Genomic DNA, 20,595 nt, shown 5'->3' with positions numbered 1-20,595 from the left:
CCGCAAGAACCGAACGATGTCAGGATGAGACAAGAGAGGAGCACCGTCCACATGACGCACTAGAGAGCCAAGGGCCGCTACCTGGACCCTTAGAGAACTGTAGGCCAAGCCTTTGTCGAGTCCCTGCTGCAAGGAGGAGAGAATGTTGGCCACCGAAGCACGCCACGGAGAGACCGGCACGGCGTTACACCAAGACTCAAATATCTTCCAGACTCGCACATAAGCAATGGAAGTAGAGGGTTTGCGGGCCTGAAGGAGGGTGGAAACAACCGCATCGGGGTAACCGCGCCGTCTCAGCCTGCGCTGTTCAAAAGCCAGGCCGCAAGATAGAAGCGATCTGCCTGGTCAAAATATACTGGTCCTTGATGGAGAAGGTTCGGAAGCTGAGCTAGCCACAGAGGACCGTCCACCGCCATGTTGACTAGGTCCGCAAACCAAGGTCTGCGTGGCCACTCTGGCACCACGAGAATCACCGGCCCTTGGTGGGCCTCTATCTGTCAAAGGACTTTCCCCACCAGGGGCCATGGAAGGAACACGTAGAGAAGGAGGTTTCGCGGCCAGGGAAGAACCAGGGTATCCACTCCTTCCGCGCTGTACTCTCTTCTGCGACTGAAGAAGAGTGGGGCTTTCGCGTTCTGTCGAGAGGCCATGAGATCGAGATGAGGAGTTCCCCAATGACGGAAAATCTATTGAACTGCTGCTTCGGACAGTTCCCACTCTCCGGGATCCAAGCGTTGCCGGCTCAGGAAGTCTGCCTGAACGTTGTCTATTCCCGCTACGTGAGAGGCTGCTAGCCGAGCGAGATGGATCTCCACCCAGACCATTAAACTTGTCCGTTTCCAGGGACACGTGACGGCTCCTTGTCCCTCCTTGACGGTTGACATACGCCACAGTTGTCGCGTTGTCGGAGAGAATCCGTACTGCTCAGCCCTGGTGACGATCACCCATTGAAGGATCTCCAAATCCACTCCCCGTAACAAGTGATCTAGACGAACCCACCAGAGCAGGCTGTTCCTGGCTGGGTCCAGCAGTGGTAGTTGTGCTTGAAAATCCCGAGAGACCGGTTTCCAGCGAGAGAGTAATGCATGCTGTAGAGGACGCATATGTGCGAAAGCCCACGGAACTAAATCTAAAGTGGAAGCCATAGATTCCAGGACCTGGAGGTAGTCCCATGCCATGGGGAGCGAAAGTCAACTGAAGTGCCGTACTTGGGTGAGGAGGGCTCGCGCCCTGTCCTGCCGAAGAAAGACTTTGCCCAGCCTGGTGTTGAAATGAGCCCCAGGTAATCTATTGTCTGGGAAGGAACCAAACTGCTCTTCACCAGATTGATGACCCATCTGAGGGAACGGAGGAGCTGGAGGACTCTGTCGATCGCCCATTGGCAGAGATCCTTGGACTTTGCACGGATAAGCCAGTCATCCAGGTAGGGGTGGACCAGGATGCCCTCCTTCCGGAGCGCTGCTGCTACTACCACCATCACCTTGGTGAACGTGCGCGGCGCTGTCGCCAGCCCAAATGGGAGAGCTTGGAACTGGAAATGCAGGCCAAGGATCTTGAAGTGGAGATAGCGCTGATGATCCTGGAGGATGGGAATGTGCAGGTAGGCCTCTGTCAAGTCCAAGGAAGCGAGGAACTCCCCCTCGTGAACCGCCGCTATTACGGAGCGCAACGTCTCCATCCAGAAATGGGGAATCCTGAGGGATCTGTTGACCATCTTGAGATCGAGAATGAGATGAAAGGAACCTTCCTTCTTGGGGACCACAAAGTAGATGGAATAATGGCCGGACCCCTGCTCTCCGAGAGGCACCGGGAGAATGGCCCCTAATTCCAGGAGACGATCCAGTGTCTGGCGAACCACGTGTTGTTTGGACACTGGTCCGCAAGGGGAGAAGACAAAGCGATCTCTTAGAGGTCGAGCAAATTCTAACGCATAGCCGTGCCTTAGAATATCCAGTACCCATTGGTCTGAGGTGATTTTGGCCCACTCCTCGTAGAAGAGAGACAGCCAACCCCCTTATCCTGGGTGTTGAATAGTGGGCCGGCAATACATCATTGAGCGGACTTGGCGGGAGCACCTTGGGAGAGGCTGTCCCTGGACGATCTCCATCCCCGAAAGGAATGAGACCAGGATTGCGACCTGGAGGAGGGAGTCCTCTGAGGGAGAGTCCGAGACTGGTGGAAACGACGTTGTCCCCGGAAGCGGGTGGCAGCGAACATCCGGGAACTGCGAGGACGATCCTCGGGTAACTTGTGCACCTTGTTCTCACCCAGGGACTTGATAAGCTGGTCCAGTTCATCCCCGAACAGTAACTTCCCTTTGAAAGGCAAGGAGCCCAGCTGTGATTTGGAAGAAGAATCCGCTGACCAGTTTCGGAGCCAAAGCAGACTCCTGGCAGAGACTACAGAGACCATGGACCTGGCCAGTACCCGGAGCAAGACGTAGAAGGCATCCGCCCCATAAGCTATGACTACCTCCAGAATTTCCACCTGCTGAGCCTCCTGTGGAGAAAGCTCTTGGGTACAGAGAAGCTGCTGCACCCATCTGAGAAATGCTCTTTGCATAAGGGAGCTATAGACAGCTGACCTGACTCCCAGAGTGGACACCTCAAAGACCCTTTTGAAGTATACCTCCAGCTTGCGATCATGCATGTCCCGGAGTGCAGCACCCCCAATGACGGGGATAGTTGTCCGTTTTGTGACCGCCGACACAGACACATCCACTTTGGGGACCTTGAGAAGATCCAACGATTCCTCAGGAAGCGGGTACAACTTGTCCATCGCTCTGCTGACCCGTAGAGAAGTCTTCGGAGTATCCCACTCCCGCGACAACCGGAGGAGCATAGGGTGAAAAGGAAAAGTCTTGGCTGGTGGGCGAAGACCCTCCAGGACAGGATCTCCTTTCTTTGACGTTGTGCTGGGGCCCGAAGTGACTTTTGGGGCCTCAATGTCCAGTTCGTTGAGCACACGAGGGATGAGGGGATCCAGCTCATCCCTTTGAAAAAGGCGTAACACACGAGGGTCATCACCCTCGACTGGCGTGGTCGGAGAGGGGTCATCCAGATCAGGGTCTGTATCCGGATCTTGATTAGGAAGACTGGGAATGGACGGGTACCAGGGAGGGTCCTTGAGATGGAGCTTCAGACACTGAGGGTACAGGTCCCACAGTAGGACCCCTGGAGGCTGGAGAGGAGCCCCAACATCCCCCGGCTCCTCTATCCTGAAGAACTTGGCAGGCAGTGGGGCAGAGGCAGGATCCATGTGAGCTAAGTAGGCATTGTGCATTAGCAAGATAAAGTCCGTGGAGAAGGGCGGGGGTGGGCCCAGAGGGGGGGTAGTCTGCCAAACGAGCTCGGTTCAGGGGCAGTGGACGAGGTCTCAAGCTATTTGGTCAATCAATCACTTGGAAACCAGAGCGGTTCGCCTGGCGCTGAGAAGTTTCCTCCCTCTTGTCCATCATCGGGCGGTTAGGATTCTCTCAGACAACGCGACCATGGTAGCATATATCAATCGCCAGGGAGACACGAGAAGTCGTCATGTCTCCTTGGAAATGGACAAGTTGATGGCTTGGGCGGAGGCCCACCTCTCACAGCTGGCAGCCTCCCACATCGCAGGGGTAGACAACATTCAGGTGGACTTCATAAGCCAACGTCTTGACCTGGGGGAGAGGGAGCTCTCCGAGGTGGCAATGCAGTTCCTCATCCAGCGTTGAGGGACCCCTCACCTGGATCTCATAGCCACTTCCCACAACGCAAAAGCTCCGCGGTTCTTCAGTCACAGAAGAGAGCAGGGCGAGGAAGGGGTGGACGCGCTAGTGCTCCCATGGCCATGTCACCTTCTCCTCTACGTGTTCCCACTGTGGCCCCTCGTGGGCAGGGTTCTTCAGAGAATCGAAGTCCACCGGAGCCCCACCGTCCATGGTTCGCAGATCTGATCAACCTAGCGGTGGACGGCCCTCTCCGCCTCGGCCATCTTCAGCGTCTACTTCATCAAGGGCCAATATTTTTTGACCAGGCAGATCGCTTTTGTCTTGCGGCCTGGCTTTTGAGAGGCATAGACTGCGACGCCGGGATATCCGGAGGCCGTAGTTTCAACTCCCCTCAAGGCTCGGAAGACTTCTACGTCCCTCGCTTATGTCCGAGTGTGGAAGGTTTTCGAATTCTGGTGTACCTCCCCATTCAGCTTGGCCACGGATGGCCTCGGTCCCTCCGATCCTTTTGTTCCTACAGGCGGGCCTGGAGAAGGGCCTTGCGTACAACTCCCTGAGAGTTCAGGTCTCTGCTCTTGGATCCCTGGTACATCGACAGGAGGGAATTCCGCTTTCCTCTCACCCAGATATCGTCCGATTCCTCAAGGGTGTGAAGCATCTAAAACCTCCAGTTCAGGCTCCTTGTCCTTCCTGGAGCCTCAACTTAGTCCTCCGGATCTTGGGAGGCCCTCCTTTCGAGCCTCTGCATGACGCTACCCTCAAGGAGCTCACACAAGACAGTTTTCCTCGTGGCCATTTACTCTGCCCGCCGGGTTTCAGATCTCCGGGCGCTGTCCTGCAGGGAGCCCTACCTCCTTTTCACGGATTCTGGGGCCACCTTATGCACGGTGCCCTCCTTCCTGCCTAAGGTGGTTTCGGCGTTTCATCTGAATCAGACAGTGGAGCTCCCCTCTTTCTCCACTAATGAGCCACGTGAGCTCCGTAAGCTTGATATCAGGCGCATCCTGATCCGTTACCTGGAGGTCACTAATGAGTTTCGTCTTTCGGATCATCTGTTTGTACTTTGGCATGGTCCCAAGAAGGGATCCAGGGCCACGAAGACAACGATCGCTCACTGGCTAAAAGAAGCTATTGTGACGGCGTATATTGGAGCATCAGGGCCCATTCTCTTTGTTCTCAGGCGGCGTCCTGGGTGGAGAGCCAGTCTGTTTCTGCCCAGGAGATTTGCCGGGCGGCCACCTGGAAATCGTTGCAGACTTTTGCTAGGCACTATCGCTTGAATCTCCAGTCGTCGTCTTTTGGTTCTTTTGGTGACAGGGTCATTCGAGCAGGTCTGACAAGGGCCCACCCGAAGTAGGGAAGCTTTGGTACATCCCACCGTCTGGACTGATCCTGTTACGTACAGGGAAAAGAAAATTATTCCTTACCTGCTAATTTTCGTTCCTGTAGTACCATGGATCAGTCCAGACACCCTCCCTACGTCTGACTGGGATATTTGTTTGGAATTTACTGCTCGACTTCCTTGCTTTGCTTTTCTGTTCTCTGACCTCTGCGGCAGCCTCTCTCTTATGGTGCCGTTCAATCCTCTTTTTGCAAGTTTGCCCTTTGGCGTCTGTTTGAGGTTTGCCCTTTGGCAGCAGTTGGTAATTTTTTCATTCACACTGTTTGAAGTGGACCCAAAAAACAGCAAGGCAGACAATCTAACAAAGCCGTGAGGAAACAACAAAGAAATAGATGCCCAAGGAAATCTTTGCCAAATCGGGCATTTTTAATGAACACGTCTCCACCCAATAAAGATTTGGCAAAAATTTCCTTGGGCATCTATTTCTTTGTTGTTTCCACACTGCTTGAAGTTACACGTGTCTGATTTCCTTGATCCATCCTTCTTTGTGTATCCTGCTTTGATATTCTTATTACTGAAGAGTAGCAGAGGGTGCACTAGTTTATAAGGCAGCACGCTCCGAAGCTTTGTCTAACTCCATCTGCTGGGCGGGGGACATAACCCACCGTCTGGACCAGGGGTGGGCAATTCCGGTCCTCGAGGGCTGCAAATCAGTCGGGTTTTCAGGATATCCTTAATGAATATGCATGAGAGAGACCTGCATACACACTGCCTCAGTTGTATGCAAATCTATTTCATGCATATTCATTAGGGGTATCCTGAAAACCCAACTGGTTTGCAGCCCTCGAAGACCGGACTTGCCCACCCCTGGTCTGGACTGATCCATGGTACTACAGGAACGAAAATTAGCAGGTAAGGAATAATTTTCTTATCTTTCTCTCTATGGCGTCAAGCTCCCTATGCTCACATCCCGGAGGAGTGGAGGCATGGGTGCAGGAGTGCCAGGCCTTTTTTAGGGCAGACTCCACTACCACTGACTGGTGGGAGCTGCCTCCTCTCGAACCCCAGGGCCTGTTGCACCAAGTAGGTGGCATCGGCCTTTCTGTTAAATGTGGAGGCGGAAATGGGGTGCTCCCACATATGGAGGAGAAGTTCCTTAAAAATGTCGTGGATTGGAATTGCCACGATCTCTTTAGGAGTGTCAATGAACTGGTACACTCCCAGCATATTGTGACGCGCATCCTCCTCCTTAAGGAGTTGGAAGGAAATGGCCTCAGCCATAGCCTTAACAAACCCTGCAAATGACAGGGAGCGAAGGCTCCGAGAGGGGGTCATTGGAGTACTCAGCTGACGAGTCTGTGGAGTCATCACCCCAAGGGTCATAAGGACCCTCTTCCTCACTTGGGCCAGGGTGCTGAGGGTGAGGGACATGAAGGACATGAGGGGCATCGACCCTGGGCTCAGAGGGCTTCGGAGAGTGCAGGGGCACAGATGGTACCAATGGAGCCCCAGGCATCGAGGGGGGTCATCGGCAGTGGCAAGCCGGAAGGGCCTGGCAGCAGCTCAGGGAACCGTGGGCAAGGAGTCCCGGTCCCCGTGGCCTCATCCTCCTCGGAGGACCTGGAAATCAGGATCGCTCTGGTGGAGGGTGGCCAACAGGGCACCGAAGGCCCCGAAGGCACTGGCTGCATCTGTACAGCACGCCAAGAAGGATGTCCAGACGCTCCAGAATAAAATTAGGTCTTACCTTTGATAATTTTCGTTCCTGTAGTACCACGGATCACTCCAGACTCCTGGGTTTTGCCCCCCCCCCCCCCCCCCTCTAGCAGATGGAGGCAGGAGTTTACAAACAAAACTCCGCCTTATATAGGCTGGTGCCACCTACAGTCTGGCAGTATTACTTAAAGTCAAAGCTGAATGGAACCCCAAGAACTCACCAATCTAATAATTCTCCACTGTAACTATAGACAGTAACTTAACTACAGTAACCGGCTCAACAACCCCGCAATGGGAACAGAACCTGAGCCCCCATAATCGCTCCCACTGGATTGCACTGTAACTGATAGAAAGAAGACGAGCATAACGGACTCTCCCTGCGCATCGCAGAACAAAGGGCGGGGCTCTGGACTGATCCATGGTACTACAGGAACGAAAATTATCAAAGGTAAGACCTAATTTTCTTTTCCCTGTACGTACCCGGATCAGTCCAGACTCCTGGGATGTATCAGAGCTGACTTTAAATGGGATGGGACCTGGAGAGGCCGGCCCTGAGCACCCCTTCACCAAAGCCCCCACCGTCTGGTGCCTTAACGTCCAGACGATAATGACGAGCGAAAGTATGCAACAACTTCCACATCGCTGCTCTGCAAATCTCCGCTGCAGGTATCTGTTGACATTCCACCCAGGATGCAGCCTGGGAACGCGTAGAATGCGCGTGTAGACCCACCGGTAGAGATCTACACTGCAACAGATATGCCGAACTGATAGAACAAAGATGATCCGAAACCCGAAAAGCGTTAGTAACCTCCAAATATCGCAACAGCGTCCTTCGGACATCCAATCGGTGCAAGTCCTTGGACAAGGGATCCGCCCTGTCCAAATCCGAAAAAGAAGGGAGGTCTACGGTCTGATTTAAATGAAAAGCGGACACAACCTTAGGAAGAAAAGAAGGAACCGTACGAAGCGACACTCCCGAGTCTGAGATCCGCAAAAAGGGCTCCCGACAAGACAGAGCTTGTAGCTCGGAAATCCGCCTCGCCGAAGCAATAGCCACCAAAAACGTCTCCTTCAAAGTCAAATCTTTGAAGTGGACCGGCGAAGGGGGCTCAAAAGGGGCGCCGCATAAGGCCTTCAGGACCAGATTCAAGTTCCAGGAAGGACAAGGCCAGCGTAAAGGTGGGCGTAAATGCTTAGCTCCTTTAAGGAAACGAACCACATCAGTATGAGACGCCAAGGGCACGCCGTGCACCCAGCCATGCAAGGCCGCAACCTGAACACGCAAGGAACTACACGAAAGACCCTTTGCCAAACCCTCCTGGAGAAAGAGCAAGACCTCGGGAACGGAAGCCTGAGTAGGAACCACCTCCTGAGCCAGACACCATGACTCGAATACCTTCCACCCTCGCACATAAGATAAGGACGTAGAAACCTTGCGAGACCGCTATAGAGTGGTTATTACCGCATCCGAATACCCTCTGGCCTTCAACCTACGCCTCTCAAAAGCCATGCCGCTAGACCTGGTCAAAACAAACAGGCCCCTGGTGAAGGAGGACCGGAAGATACGGGAATCGAAGGGGCTCCTCTAAGGCCATGTTTCGAAGGTCCGCAAACCACGGGCGTCGCAGCCACTCTGGTGCTACGAGGACTACTTCCGTAGGGTGTAACTCTATGCGGCGCAGAATCCTGCCGATGAGGGGCCACGGAGGAAAGACATATTGGAGGACATCCGTCGGCCAAGGCATCCACGCCCTCCGCTCCTGTTTCCCTGCGGCGAGCGAAGAACCGTGGCACCTTGGAGTTCCTGAATGTTGCCATCAGGTCCAGAGCGGGCGTCCCCCAATGTGTGCAAATGAGTCGAAACGCGTCGTCCGCGAGTTCCCACTCTCCGGGATCCAGCCGATTGTGACTGAGAAAGTCTGCCTGTACGTTTTCTAACCCGGCAATGTGGGACACGGCAATGCTGCACAGGTGTCGTTCTGCCCACGTCATCAATTGCCGAGCTTCGGACGCCACTGGCTGACTCCTGGTTCCCCCCTGTCGGTTGATGTAGGCTACCGCGGTCGCATTGTCGGATAAGACCCTGACTGACTTGCCCCGAACCAGTGGAAGGAAGGCCTGCAGAGCCAGCTGAATCGCCCGGGTCTCTAAGCGGTTGATGGACCAACCTGCTTCCTGCGGGGACCAAACTCCCCGGACTGACTTTCGAAGGCAAACCGCCTCCCCAGCCGGACAAGCTGGCGTCCGTAGTGACCATCGTCCAGGAAGGAACCGCTAACGGTACTCCTCGGCTCAAATTGGCTGGGCACAACCACCAATCCATGCTGGACCGCGCCGACTGTGTTAGCAGTAAAGGTAGGTGAAATTGCTCCGAAACCGGATTCCTGCGGGAAAGCAATGTTGACTGTAAAGGTCGCATATGAGCGAAAGCCCAAGGAACCAATTCCAGCGTCGAAGTCATGGAACCTATCATCTGAAGGTAATCCCAGACTATTGGCATGGGCTTGGAGAGCAAACGCCGAACTTGGGCCTGTAACTTGACCATGCGCTCCCGCGTGAGAAATACCATTCCTCGACGAGTGTCGAACAAAGCTCCCAAAAACTCCAGAGATTGAGACTGAATCAGTCGACTTTTGGCCACGTTGATCACCCATCTGAGTCTCTCTAACAATTGGATCACCCGTTGAACCGCTTCCTGACACAGCCGCTCGGACTTTGCATGAAACAGCCAATCGTCCAGATACGGGTGAACTAGTAACCCTTCTCTGTGAAGGTGTGCTGCTACCACCACCATAATTTTGGTGAACGTTCGAGGTGTGGTCGCAAGCCCGAGCGGTAAAGCCTAAAACTGGTAATGTTGACCCATTACTGCAAAACGTAGAAACCGCTGATATTCTGGCCGGATTCTGATGTGAAGATATGCTTCCATGAGATCCAGGGAGGCTAGGAACTCCCCCTGTCTTACCGACGCGATCACAGACCGTAGAGTCTCCAAATGAAAAAGAGGTATGCGCAGGCACTTGTTGACGCTTTTGAGGTCGAGAATCAGACGAAAAGTCCCCTCCTTCTTTGGAACCACGAAGTAAAAGGAATACCTGCCTCTGCGCAGTTCTCGTCGCGGGACCGACACGATTGCGCCGAGACCAGAAAGATGTTTCAGCGTTTCCCTTATCGCTCGACGCTTGTCTGAAAAACCGCAAGGGGATACCATGAAACACTGGTGGGGCTGCCGTGCAAAATCTAACGCGTAACCTTGACTTATCACCTCCAGGACCCACTGATCCGACGTGATTCTGGTCCAACTCCTCGTAACACCTGGATAGTCGACCCCCGACCACCGGTACCGTGGCATGGACATCATTGTGAAGGCTTACCACTTTGCGTACTTTGACCGGCTCCTGGCCGGCCGAATCGGCACCCACGAAAGGACTGCGAATATGACTGCTGCCTGTTAGCACTATGGTGAAACGAGGAAACCGACCCCTCTCGAAGTCCGGGGCCTCCGACCTCCCCGGAACCGCGCAAAAGAGCAACTTACAAAGTTCCAGTGCCCAACAAATCGAAATAAATCGCAACTAGCAGAATAAAAGACTTACTTTTTTTTAATAATTACCAGTCACCTGTGGTTCCGGTACCACCTGGGGGGAGTGAGCCGGGCTCCCCGGTGTCACCCCCTGGGCAGGATGCTAGGAGACAGAAGAATATTGCCAGACTGTAGGTGGCACCAGCCTATATAAGGCGGAGTTTTGTTTGTAAACTTCTGTCTTCATCTGCTAGAGGGGGGCAAAACCCAGGAGTCTGGACTGATCCGGGTATGTACAGGGAACAAAGGTGCTAACATTGATGGCAGAGGCTCAGGCACCAGTACAGGAGCCGGTGGCACCGGTATCTCAATGCCTTGCAGCACTTTGAGCACCGTTGATTGTATCCTGTGGTCCAACTCCTCCTGGAAGTCTTGAGTGGTCAGGACTGATGGAGGGGGATGAGGTTTTGCCGGCTCATCCTCAGGTCCTTGAGGTGGCACGGCGCTTGGCACCAGTAACGTGGGGAACGCCTCGGGCTACCAGGGTCACCGGAGGGGCTCCAGTGGCCGGTGCCACTTCTATGGCAGCTTGATGGCCGATACCGCTCCAGAACCGTGTCGGGAGGGTGACCAGTGCCGGTGCTTCTGGGATTACTTCCGCTGCTCGGCCCAGTCTTTACCTGGTGCCGAGGAAGGCGATGATCCAGAGGTCTGGGGGAAGGGAGAGACCACAGACGATCGATCTCCCGCACCCCGATCCTTGGGGGTGGAAATCGAAAGGACCATGAGAGACTGGGACAGCTCCCCACAATCCTTGGGCGTCGAAGCAACCGACGCAGGAGTGGAGGATTTTGGGGTCCTGAAAAGTTTCTCCATTTTGAGGTACACACACCGCCCCTTGGGTGTCATCTGATCACACAGACGACACCCATGGACATCTTGCGAGGCCCCGAGGCAGAGGATGCAAACCTCATGTCGGTCCGTAATGAACATAGTCTACTGGCACTGGGTCGACACCATGAAAAAGACACGGTGTGCAGTCGATGGCCGATGGGCACCTGGAGGTGGAGAGTCGGGAAATCGACTGCAAGAACGTGCAAAACTGTTAAAGAACCTATCGTATCAGGAGGGCACTGACTGCAAAGGGGACCAGACGAGGATTAAAGAGAACTCGAAGAAAATAGAGACAAATTTTGAAAAATTGTGAAGCACCACAGTCTGAGAGGCAACTGAATCGCGGAAAAGAAGAGACCGAAGAGGGACCTCACGTGCCGAGCGGATAGTAGCAGGGTGGGCATGCTCAGTCTGCTGGCCAAGTTTCTAGAAACTTTGACAAACGTTTTCCAGGTTGGGCTCCATCGGATGATGTCACCCACATGTGAGGACTACTATCCTGCTTGTCCTAGGAGAAAGAACAGTATCAAGCATGACTGTCAACATGACAATTCAGTATCAAGTAGCTTTATACATTTTAAAAACAGAAGTATTTTTAATACTGAATGACTTTTCTCTGGATCACATAGAGATTGAGACTGATCATCACCAATTAAAACTATAATTCTGCTTTTATAAAATAATTGCACAAAATTAGCAGTACTCACCTTTCATTCCTCCACCGCCCCCTCGGTGATCCACCAACTGCATGAGTTTAGGGTTGATGGCCTGATTGGCCTCCTCTAAGACCTTGACCAGCTCTCTAGCTTGCTTCAAGTTACCAGGTGTGAAGAATGTATAGGCTGTGCCCTTATTGGTGCTACGAGCTGTTCGGCCAATCCGATGCACATAGTCCTCTGAACTATTGGGATAGTCATAGTTGATCACAAACTTGACATCTTCCACATCTGATGGTACGATAGATTTGCAGATGCCATGAATAAGGAAAGGGAGGGAAAGGGCAAGCATGTGTGCATGTAGAGCACCAATGCAATGAAAGGGATAAAAAGACAGAGATAAAGTTAGTTCCTGCATGGGACCTAGGCAAAATGGACTTAACCCAACAAGAGTAATGCTCAAAAATTTAGCCCTCAGAAGGAAAAACTTGAACTACTTTGTAATCTAAAAATCAGAGCTATTTAAAGCAGGAGTTATATGGTTTTATTTAAAAATCACCACCATTATTTTTAGTTAATTGCACCTTTACAACATTTTTATACTCTTCAAATGCAACTAGGGATCCAAAAGCCCCATAGAATCTTCCTGGCCTAATAAAAAAGTAATTTTTTGATGTATTATATCTGACTCCACAACAAAGAAAGATGCAACAGTTTTAAAAAAGTATACTACCTTACTCCTTAACCCTACAAAGGAATTATATAAAGAAAGAAGTACAGCAGGAGCAATCCATGCTGCCAGAGGACAAAATAAAATAAAGGAGCTATTACTCTTGTTGGGAGAAATCTACTAATGCATTACAAAGATAGGGATTACTTACCTTCACGGAGGCACCAAGACATTTAAAGCGCTGGATTCATAGTCTCCCCCCTCACCCACCATACATTTTTCCAACCCTCTCAACTGGCAAAATATTTCTATGCATGCTGAGCTCTGAGATGTTATGCCTACCTCTTACAAAATATCAGACACTACAAACAATATTAATTACATTAAAATTTCAAAATAAATCAATATTCTTAATCAAGTATTGTCTCAAGCATCTTTAGGAACTGTAACTGCTGTTTTGCAGTCCTTACTAAGATCATGCAAGAGGACACTCTTGATTAGTTAGATGTATGAGTAAAGCTGTATATGATGTAGGTCTTACAGTTTATCATTTGAGCTAAGGCCACACAACCTTTCACTCTGAAGCCAGATTTCGGCTAATAGTTATAAATTTAAGCATCCAGAATATATAGAGAAAATATAAAGAAAATAAGGAAAATCTACATCTCAAAGAATATTCTGGACAATATTCTCAAAGTACAGGTTCTTGCTTATAGAAAACAAAAACACTTATACTGTGTTACCAGACTGATGCACACTCCCTCCTTGGGGAAGAATCAGCTGCAGCCGATCCCGTCTCTTGGCATTTGGCGGTCTTCTTTCGAAAACTCCGCCCCTCTGACACGGTACCACCGGAGTGGGAGTATGCATCAATGGTCCTGGCGTAGCAAGAAGTCCCCACACGCTCGCTCTGCTAGATGCTTCTCTGTAGCCCAGTGCTTGGTTGTCAAGCGCAGGAGAACCAGGTTTCAGCTAAAAAGATCCAGTCCTCCAACGCTTTACCCCTCCACCCTGGGGCTAAAGTTTATTTACAATTAAACATTCCAAGGGCCAAACTGCATCTACTGCCCAGACTTCTATAATTTCAAGGATAAGAGGGTATAACAAAGATGTACAAGTTTTGAGGTAGCAGGGAATGGGCATCCAGAATGTCTGTTTCTTATTACGGTAAGTTATTGCTGACTTCCGTATGCTAGTGATTAGACCATGCCGTTCCCACAAAAACTGAGAAACAGCCGATACCAAAGGAGTGGCTCTTCTTGAATTGCCAAAAGCAAGCTTGCCCATGTGCAACATTTTGGGTCTAGCTTTAAAGAGATTATGTGTACAATGGATAGTGGGAAAAGAATAAAGGGAACAAGAAGTAAATTTCAGGCAGACTCCTCTTCACAGGTCTCGGGAGGGAGGGGGAGGGGAGGATGTGGTAGAGTCTGATAAACGGCCTGGCTCTGTCTCTCAGTCTGTTCCACACTGCACGGTACCGTTTCCAGGAGACTTACTCCAGGCAGACGTAATAACCCGCAAGTGCCATTCCTTTGGAAGACAAGGCACCACGGTAACTTAGCATACAGCTGATTAGTGGCATATGGGATTTCTCCATACCAGAAAGGTGGTCCTGGGAACTGTAAAGCTAAATTAGTTGGGTGGATGGGCAGACCAGCTAGGCCATCTGGTCTTTCTGCCATCGTGTTTCTATCTATCTATATCTGAGAATGACAAAAGGACAAAGAAAAGCATAGGGGATGTTGCTTTTTTTTTTTTTTTAAAAAGAGTATGTCAAAATAATTTGATATTCAATTTTTTGTAATTATAAAAAAAAAAGAGCATAAAAATTCTATTTCTTATTTGGAACAAATCTCACTTTTTCATAGATCAGATTTCATTAATGACACATGACATCTTAGGAGTCATATATACATGCTCTTTTTTTGATTTCTATCCCAAGCATTGTTCTCCTAGAGTAAAGACTATGGCATCACATTGGGAAAAAAATTACCTTGAGTAAAGCCAAATAAAAAGAATGATGAATTTCATTCTTAAGTGCTAATATACATTCATATTGGAGAATAAGTGAGTCAGATCAATCTGACCTGAAACATACTGACAAAACTTAATATAGGTGAACTCTACTTATGTACGAGCTTCATATATAATCTTGCTGACTTTATGGAAGCTGCCAAGAGCAGGTCCATGACTGTACAAAATGAAAACGATGGGCAAGCACCTGAGGAAAAGGACGGGGACAGGACACTATGTGCCATCAAGAAGCAGACCATAAAAAATGTCCTCTCCAGTACAAGACATCATTAGGGCCAGAGTTGTGACTGCCCTCCTGAAAGAGAGCTGCTCCAGGCCCCCAATGCTGATTCTTGCAGGCCCTGTATGGAGAGGGATCTGCAGCGTGGCATCGTTTCTGTTAAAAAGAAAGAAATTCAAGGATATTAATATGACAAAGTAATCAACAGAAAAAATAAAAATTTCAGTTTGTGCAGAGGAAAAAGGTGTGACCTTCCTCAGGGGATGAGTTGCTATGAAAATTTGGAGGGAAATGGAAAAAAAAAACTTACCTGGTTATTTTTTATTTTTAGAACCACCTTTCCATGAAGCAAAATAGCCTCAACAGACACGGAGTACCCCTGCCACTCAGCCAAAGCATGCCCCCCTATGTTTCATGGGTCAGGAGGCAAAGCATTCCTACGAGACCGTGGAGGTTGGAAGGATTTGTTTCTCTTCTACAGGAATGCCACAAGACAGAGCCAAGAGCAGTAGCTATTTTAAGTAACAAGAAACAGACTGTGTACCATTTCCAAGGGGAGAAAGGTGTTACATAGGGAAGAGTCCAGGGCAGGGTTGCCATACTGGTAAGCCAATTTATATATATATATTTTTCTAACATCTAGGCAAGATGCACAAAGAAGCGATCAAGCGTTTTGCAAGCTTGGCTAAAAAATAAAGTTACGACCAGTGACTAAAGTTGGCCGTCCTGTATCAAACTACTTTCAGGCCTTCCGCCCCCTCCACCAGGCCCAAGATCTACCTGCACAGGTCCAGACATGACCTTGGAGGGGAGACTCTTCTGGCTATTGAGTTTATACTCTTGATCTCTGAGACAGATTTAAAGGAGAACTCTTATACTTTCTTCTCAAAATGTATTTCCATCTTTTCACCATCATACAACTTTAAAATCCTTTAAGTTAGTACAACTGCACCAACAAACCTCCAGTCTGAGGAGGATCAAACTGTTGCACAAAACAAGAAAATAAATGCAGAGAAAGATTGTCAGCTATGACAAATTAGTCCATTATGATAGCAAGAGAGTTCGACTTTAAAGCTTAAGTACGTAATCTTGGAAAAATCTGTCTCCCTTTGGGATATATAACAAGATTTTTAGAAGAGAAAGCCAAGTTAAACCAAGTGCAGTAGTCAACAGACTGCTCATCAAATGGCATTAGACTATATGAATATGACATTGCTTTAAGGCAAATATCTTTCTGTAAAATAAATAATATTTGCTGCCACAATATTTTTCGTATAGTTTGTGTCAGAAGCAATATTACTCAAAAATTACTTACAGAAAAATAATCTTGTGTCTAAACACAAATACACTAGATTTGAGATGCCTGTGCAGGTTATATCATACAAAAACTAAAAACGAAGAGAAGATATATTTTGGGGGCTGACTGCTCATCAAAAGAGGTGCCCAAGACAGGGACTTGGAGCAGGAATTTTGCATCATGTAACCAAACACAAAACTAAAAGGCTAAAACCATTCAGATCTGCAGTTAAGATTACCTTATAAGATATTTAATTTTCAGAAAATTCTGTTAAAGTAAACAGAGCTACAAAAGATGGCTACTGCAAAAAGACACTATTTTGTTTTACTTAATTTTTTTCACCTAATTCTACTTTTTTTTTCTTTTTAAATGTAAGAACATTTTCAAAACATTTATTCAAAATGGACAGCACACACTATGTCTAATCTGAATCAAATTGACATAAGCTACCCTTTGTTCCTTAAGAGAGAAACTTAAGTTATCTACGTTCAAGTTTTGAAAAGCTCTTGAAAAATGATATACAAGGCTGCAATCCAAAGCTAGCTATAAGTCACGTTCTAAAATGTTTCAGTGCAGAAAGCCTAGAAACCAATGTCACAAGCCAGATCTAAAATTTACATAACTGACACTACTGTAGGACTCCCATTATATGGGTTTATATTTAGAAGAATCTCACTTATAATACTCGTGTCTATGACTGTAGGCAAGACAATGCAGGCACGCAGAAAAGTATTAGTGGGATTCTTCTAAATTTAAATCCATACACAATGAGCCTTGAAGCATTCAGTGAAGTTAATTTTATGTGTGTGTATATATACATACACATGTAAAATATAAATATTTATATATATGCACACACAGTCCTTACTGTAATATTTTCTTTTATTGGTTGGGAGGGCTTTTGGACTTGTCTGCATATATTTATGGACATTTGAAGCCCTCAGACTTAGTCCTCCTAGAAGACAGAATACTAAGGACTGGGGGTAGGGGTGAGTGATTAAACTAGATGTTTCCTCTCCCTCCTGGCGATCATTTAGTCATGCCTAGGCCTTGCTGCAGACCAAAGCCTGGTCGTTAAGAGCAGGAAGAGACTTTGAAAGAGAAAAAAAAATGAGATAGTTAAAAAACTGTATTTTTCTTGTGGGGTAAGTCATGCTTTGAATGGCTCAGAAATTTTTACAGTAAAATCACTACTGGTGCTCTGTGCACTATACGAACCTAAACCACGAGAGGCAACATCTGTGGCAATGAGGATTGGAGCCTTCCCAGTTCGAAATTCTGTAAAACAAGAAAAACAGTGGCTACAGTATCCAAAATAAACTACAATCTATTTGCCCCTGTTAAAGAATTTCTAAGTAGATACAAGGTGAAATTACTTCTTATCGGATAATTTCCTTTCCTCAAAGTAGGGCAAGTCAGTCCACAACAGTGGGTTCTGCACTCCAGCCAGCAGATGGAGACAGAGAACAATTCCTCATGCCTCTAGTCGACTGATTGACCAAGTCGTCTCTTCAGGAGTCCACTGTCCTTGCATCACCAGCTCCTTAGGGTGTGCTCCCCAGCCCTGGAGACTCACATCCGTTGTGACCACTGACCAATCGAGAGTCTCCAAAATCCATACCTTTTTTGAGATGTTCCCTTCGCAACCACCAGGGAAGCTTCTGCCTCACCTCCAACAGCAAGTCAACGTCACATTGTACTCTTGATACTGGGGATTCCATTGAGACAGGAGAGACCGCTGCAGAGGACACATATCAGCACGCGCCCAAGGTACAACCTCTATTATCGCGGCCATTGATCCAAATATCTGCAGATACCACCAGACAGACAGGCCAATCGCTGCAGGTAGGGTGCAGACCTGACCCCAGATCTTCTGAATGCAAGACTCCGGGAGAAACACCTTGCTTTGCGCAGTGTCAAACCTGATGCCCAGATACTCCAAGATCTGAGATGGCTGTAGGTTGCTCTTGGCGAAGTTCACTACCCATCCCAGGTGCTGCAATAACTGAACCACCCTGGTGGACACCACTCGGCTCTCCTCCAATGACTTGGCTCTGATTAGTCAGTCGTCCAAGTACGGATGAACCATAATGCCCTCCTTTCTGAGGGCCGCAGCCACGACTATCATCATCTTGGAAAATATCCTGAGTGCCATGGCCAAGCTGAAGGGCAACGCTTGCAACTGGTAGTGCCGACCTAAAACTTCAAAGTATACATATCGCTGATGCTGCTTGTGAATTGGAATATGAAGATAAGCTTCCGATAGATCCAGAGAAAGGAAAATTAGTTTCTTACCTGATAATTTTCATTCCTGTAGTACCACGGATCAGTCCAGACTGCTGGGTTTTGTCGTCCCCCCCCCACTCTAGCAGATGGAGACATGTTTTTAAAGCAAAGCTCCGCCTTTTATAGGAGAGTGCCACCTACAGTCCGGCAGTATTATATAATGTCAAAGCATGATGGCTCCCATAAGATACCATAACTATGTACACTAATCCTTGAACTAGAAAAATTAAAACCGGGTCACTGAACCCTTCAAAGACCTGAACCTGTAGAACCACTCAAGATTAATCAAATCAAATTTCTGCAGACGTGGAAAAACTGATAAAAAAAACCTTACGAAACGAGTGGACTCTCCCCCACGTTCATGACTCTATTCGGGCGGGACTCTGGACTGATCCATGGTACTATAGGAACGAAAATTATCAGGAAAGAAACTAATTTTCCTTTCCCTGTACATACCCAGATCAGTCCAGACTGCTGGGATGTACCAGAGCTGTTCTTACCTGGGATGGGATCCAGAGAGGCCCACTTGCAGCACACTTTCTCCAAATCCTCCCGACTCCGCAACTTGCACATCCAATCTATAATGCCTTGCGAAAGTATGTAGCGACTTTCACATAGCCACCCTACAAATCTCCTGTGGAGAAACCAAGTGACACTCCGCCCAAGACATCGCTTGCAACCTAGTAGAGTAAGCATGGAGCCCAACTGGGAGAGGTCTACCCCGTAGCAAATAAGCCGAGCTGACAGCCTCTTTCATCCATCGAGCAATGGTTGTTTTTGAAGCCATGTGACCCCGTCAAGGACTACTCCATAGCACAAAGATAGTCAGACATACGAAAATCATTGGTAACCTCCAAATACCGCAGCAACGCCCTGAGGACATCCAGCTTCCGCAATTCCCCGGACAAAGGATCCGACCGGTCTAACTCCCCGAAGGCTGGAAGCTCCACCGATTGATTGACATGAAAAGACGACACCACCTTTGGCAGAAAAGAAGGAACCGTCCGCAAAGGAACTCCCGAACCGGAGATCCTCAAAAAGGGTTCCCTGCAGGAAAGAGCTTGGAGTTCTGACTGTTGCGACCGTCGCTGCCTGAAGTCTCCACTACGCCCACCTTACCTCTTTGGCGACTCCCTCTTTGCCTGTTGGAAGTTTGGCTGCTGTGGCGACTCCCTGCCGTTTCCCTCAGGCGTCCCCGGACCGGCTCGAGCTGCACTCCACCATGTTTTCTAGCAGCCTAAGGGCGCTCGCGCGGCCCCGACTGAAGTACCAGCAGTGGCGCGAACCTCAGGGGCGTCCCCCTGAGGTGACGTCATCTTCACCGGATATTTAAGGTCCTTGATATCGCTAACGAGTCGAGTTAGCAAAGGTTATACTACCGGCTTTCCTCCAGGTATCGGCGGATGGGATTCGCTCTCCGCATACCTTGCTACTCTGCCTCCTCGGACTTACCAGGGGTACCCGCTCCTCGGGGGCCTCGCTTTCTCTTTGCTTTTCAGATCACAGTCTGGAATCTGTACTCGCTCCTCGAGGACCCTCGTTCCCTGACTTGCTACTGAACACCACTTCTTCCAGGAAGTCTTTGCTGCCTACAACACCAGTGAGTTACCATCTCTTTCTCAGAGCGTTCCCTGGAACCAGGTACTCGCTCCTCAAGGGCCTATTTCATTCCAGCTCCTGGGCTGTAGAGACTGTGTGAGTGTTACCATCAAGGTTCTGTTCCTGAACTCTGCAAACCCTGCCTACTCACTATATTCAAGTTTCTCTACAGCTCAGTTATCCAGGATCACTGTTCCAGTATCTGAGGGACTACAGCCCAGTTGGGCACTTCCAGCTCACTACTGCCACCTCTGGTGGTTCAATATACTGTTTAATAAAAGATCTAGTGTGTCTCTCCATACTCTGAGCCTAACCGGTGGTCCCTCTCGGGAGCCTCCCCCGGGGGCGTTGTCATCGGCCATCGGCCCAAGGATCCACCCACAACTACCTCAAACACTAACACCGACACTCTACGAGCCGAAGTAATGGCGACCAGAAAAATCACCTTCAAGGTAAGATCCTTCAGTGTTGCCCTCTTTAAAGGCTCAAAAGGCGCAGCACACAAGGCGGTAAGCACCAAATTCAGACTCCAAGATGGACAAGGCTGTTTGACCGGAGGACGCAAGTGCTTTACTCCTCGAAGGAAAGAGCTACATCTGGATGCTCTGCTTTGGCGAAACCACACAAACAACCAAGAGCTGCTGGAGGA

General features: G+C 49.2%; 1 protein-coding gene across 1 annotated transcript in view; it reads right to left on the bottom strand.

Moving 5' to 3' along the window:
* The window catches only part of DDX17 (DEAD-box helicase 17), a 195,429-nt gene that overhangs the window by 12,108 nt on the left and 162,726 nt on the right, over positions 1-20,595 (bottom strand). The window contains exons 11-12 of the mRNA XM_029590213.1: positions 17,280-17,339; positions 11,889-12,128 (exon numbers count right to left, since the gene is read on the bottom strand). Coding sequence (XP_029446073.1) covers positions 11,889-12,128; positions 17,280-17,339 — 300 coding nt within the window. The remainder of the gene's footprint in view (positions 1-11,888; positions 12,129-17,279; positions 17,340-20,595) is intronic.

This window comes from Rhinatrema bivittatum, chromosome 2 (assembly GCF_901001135.1).
Source record: "Rhinatrema bivittatum chromosome 2, aRhiBiv1.1, whole genome shotgun sequence".
Taxonomy (NCBI): domain Eukaryota; kingdom Metazoa; phylum Chordata; class Amphibia; order Gymnophiona; family Rhinatrematidae; genus Rhinatrema; species Rhinatrema bivittatum.
This window is presented reverse-complemented; position numbering and strand designations above follow the sequence as displayed.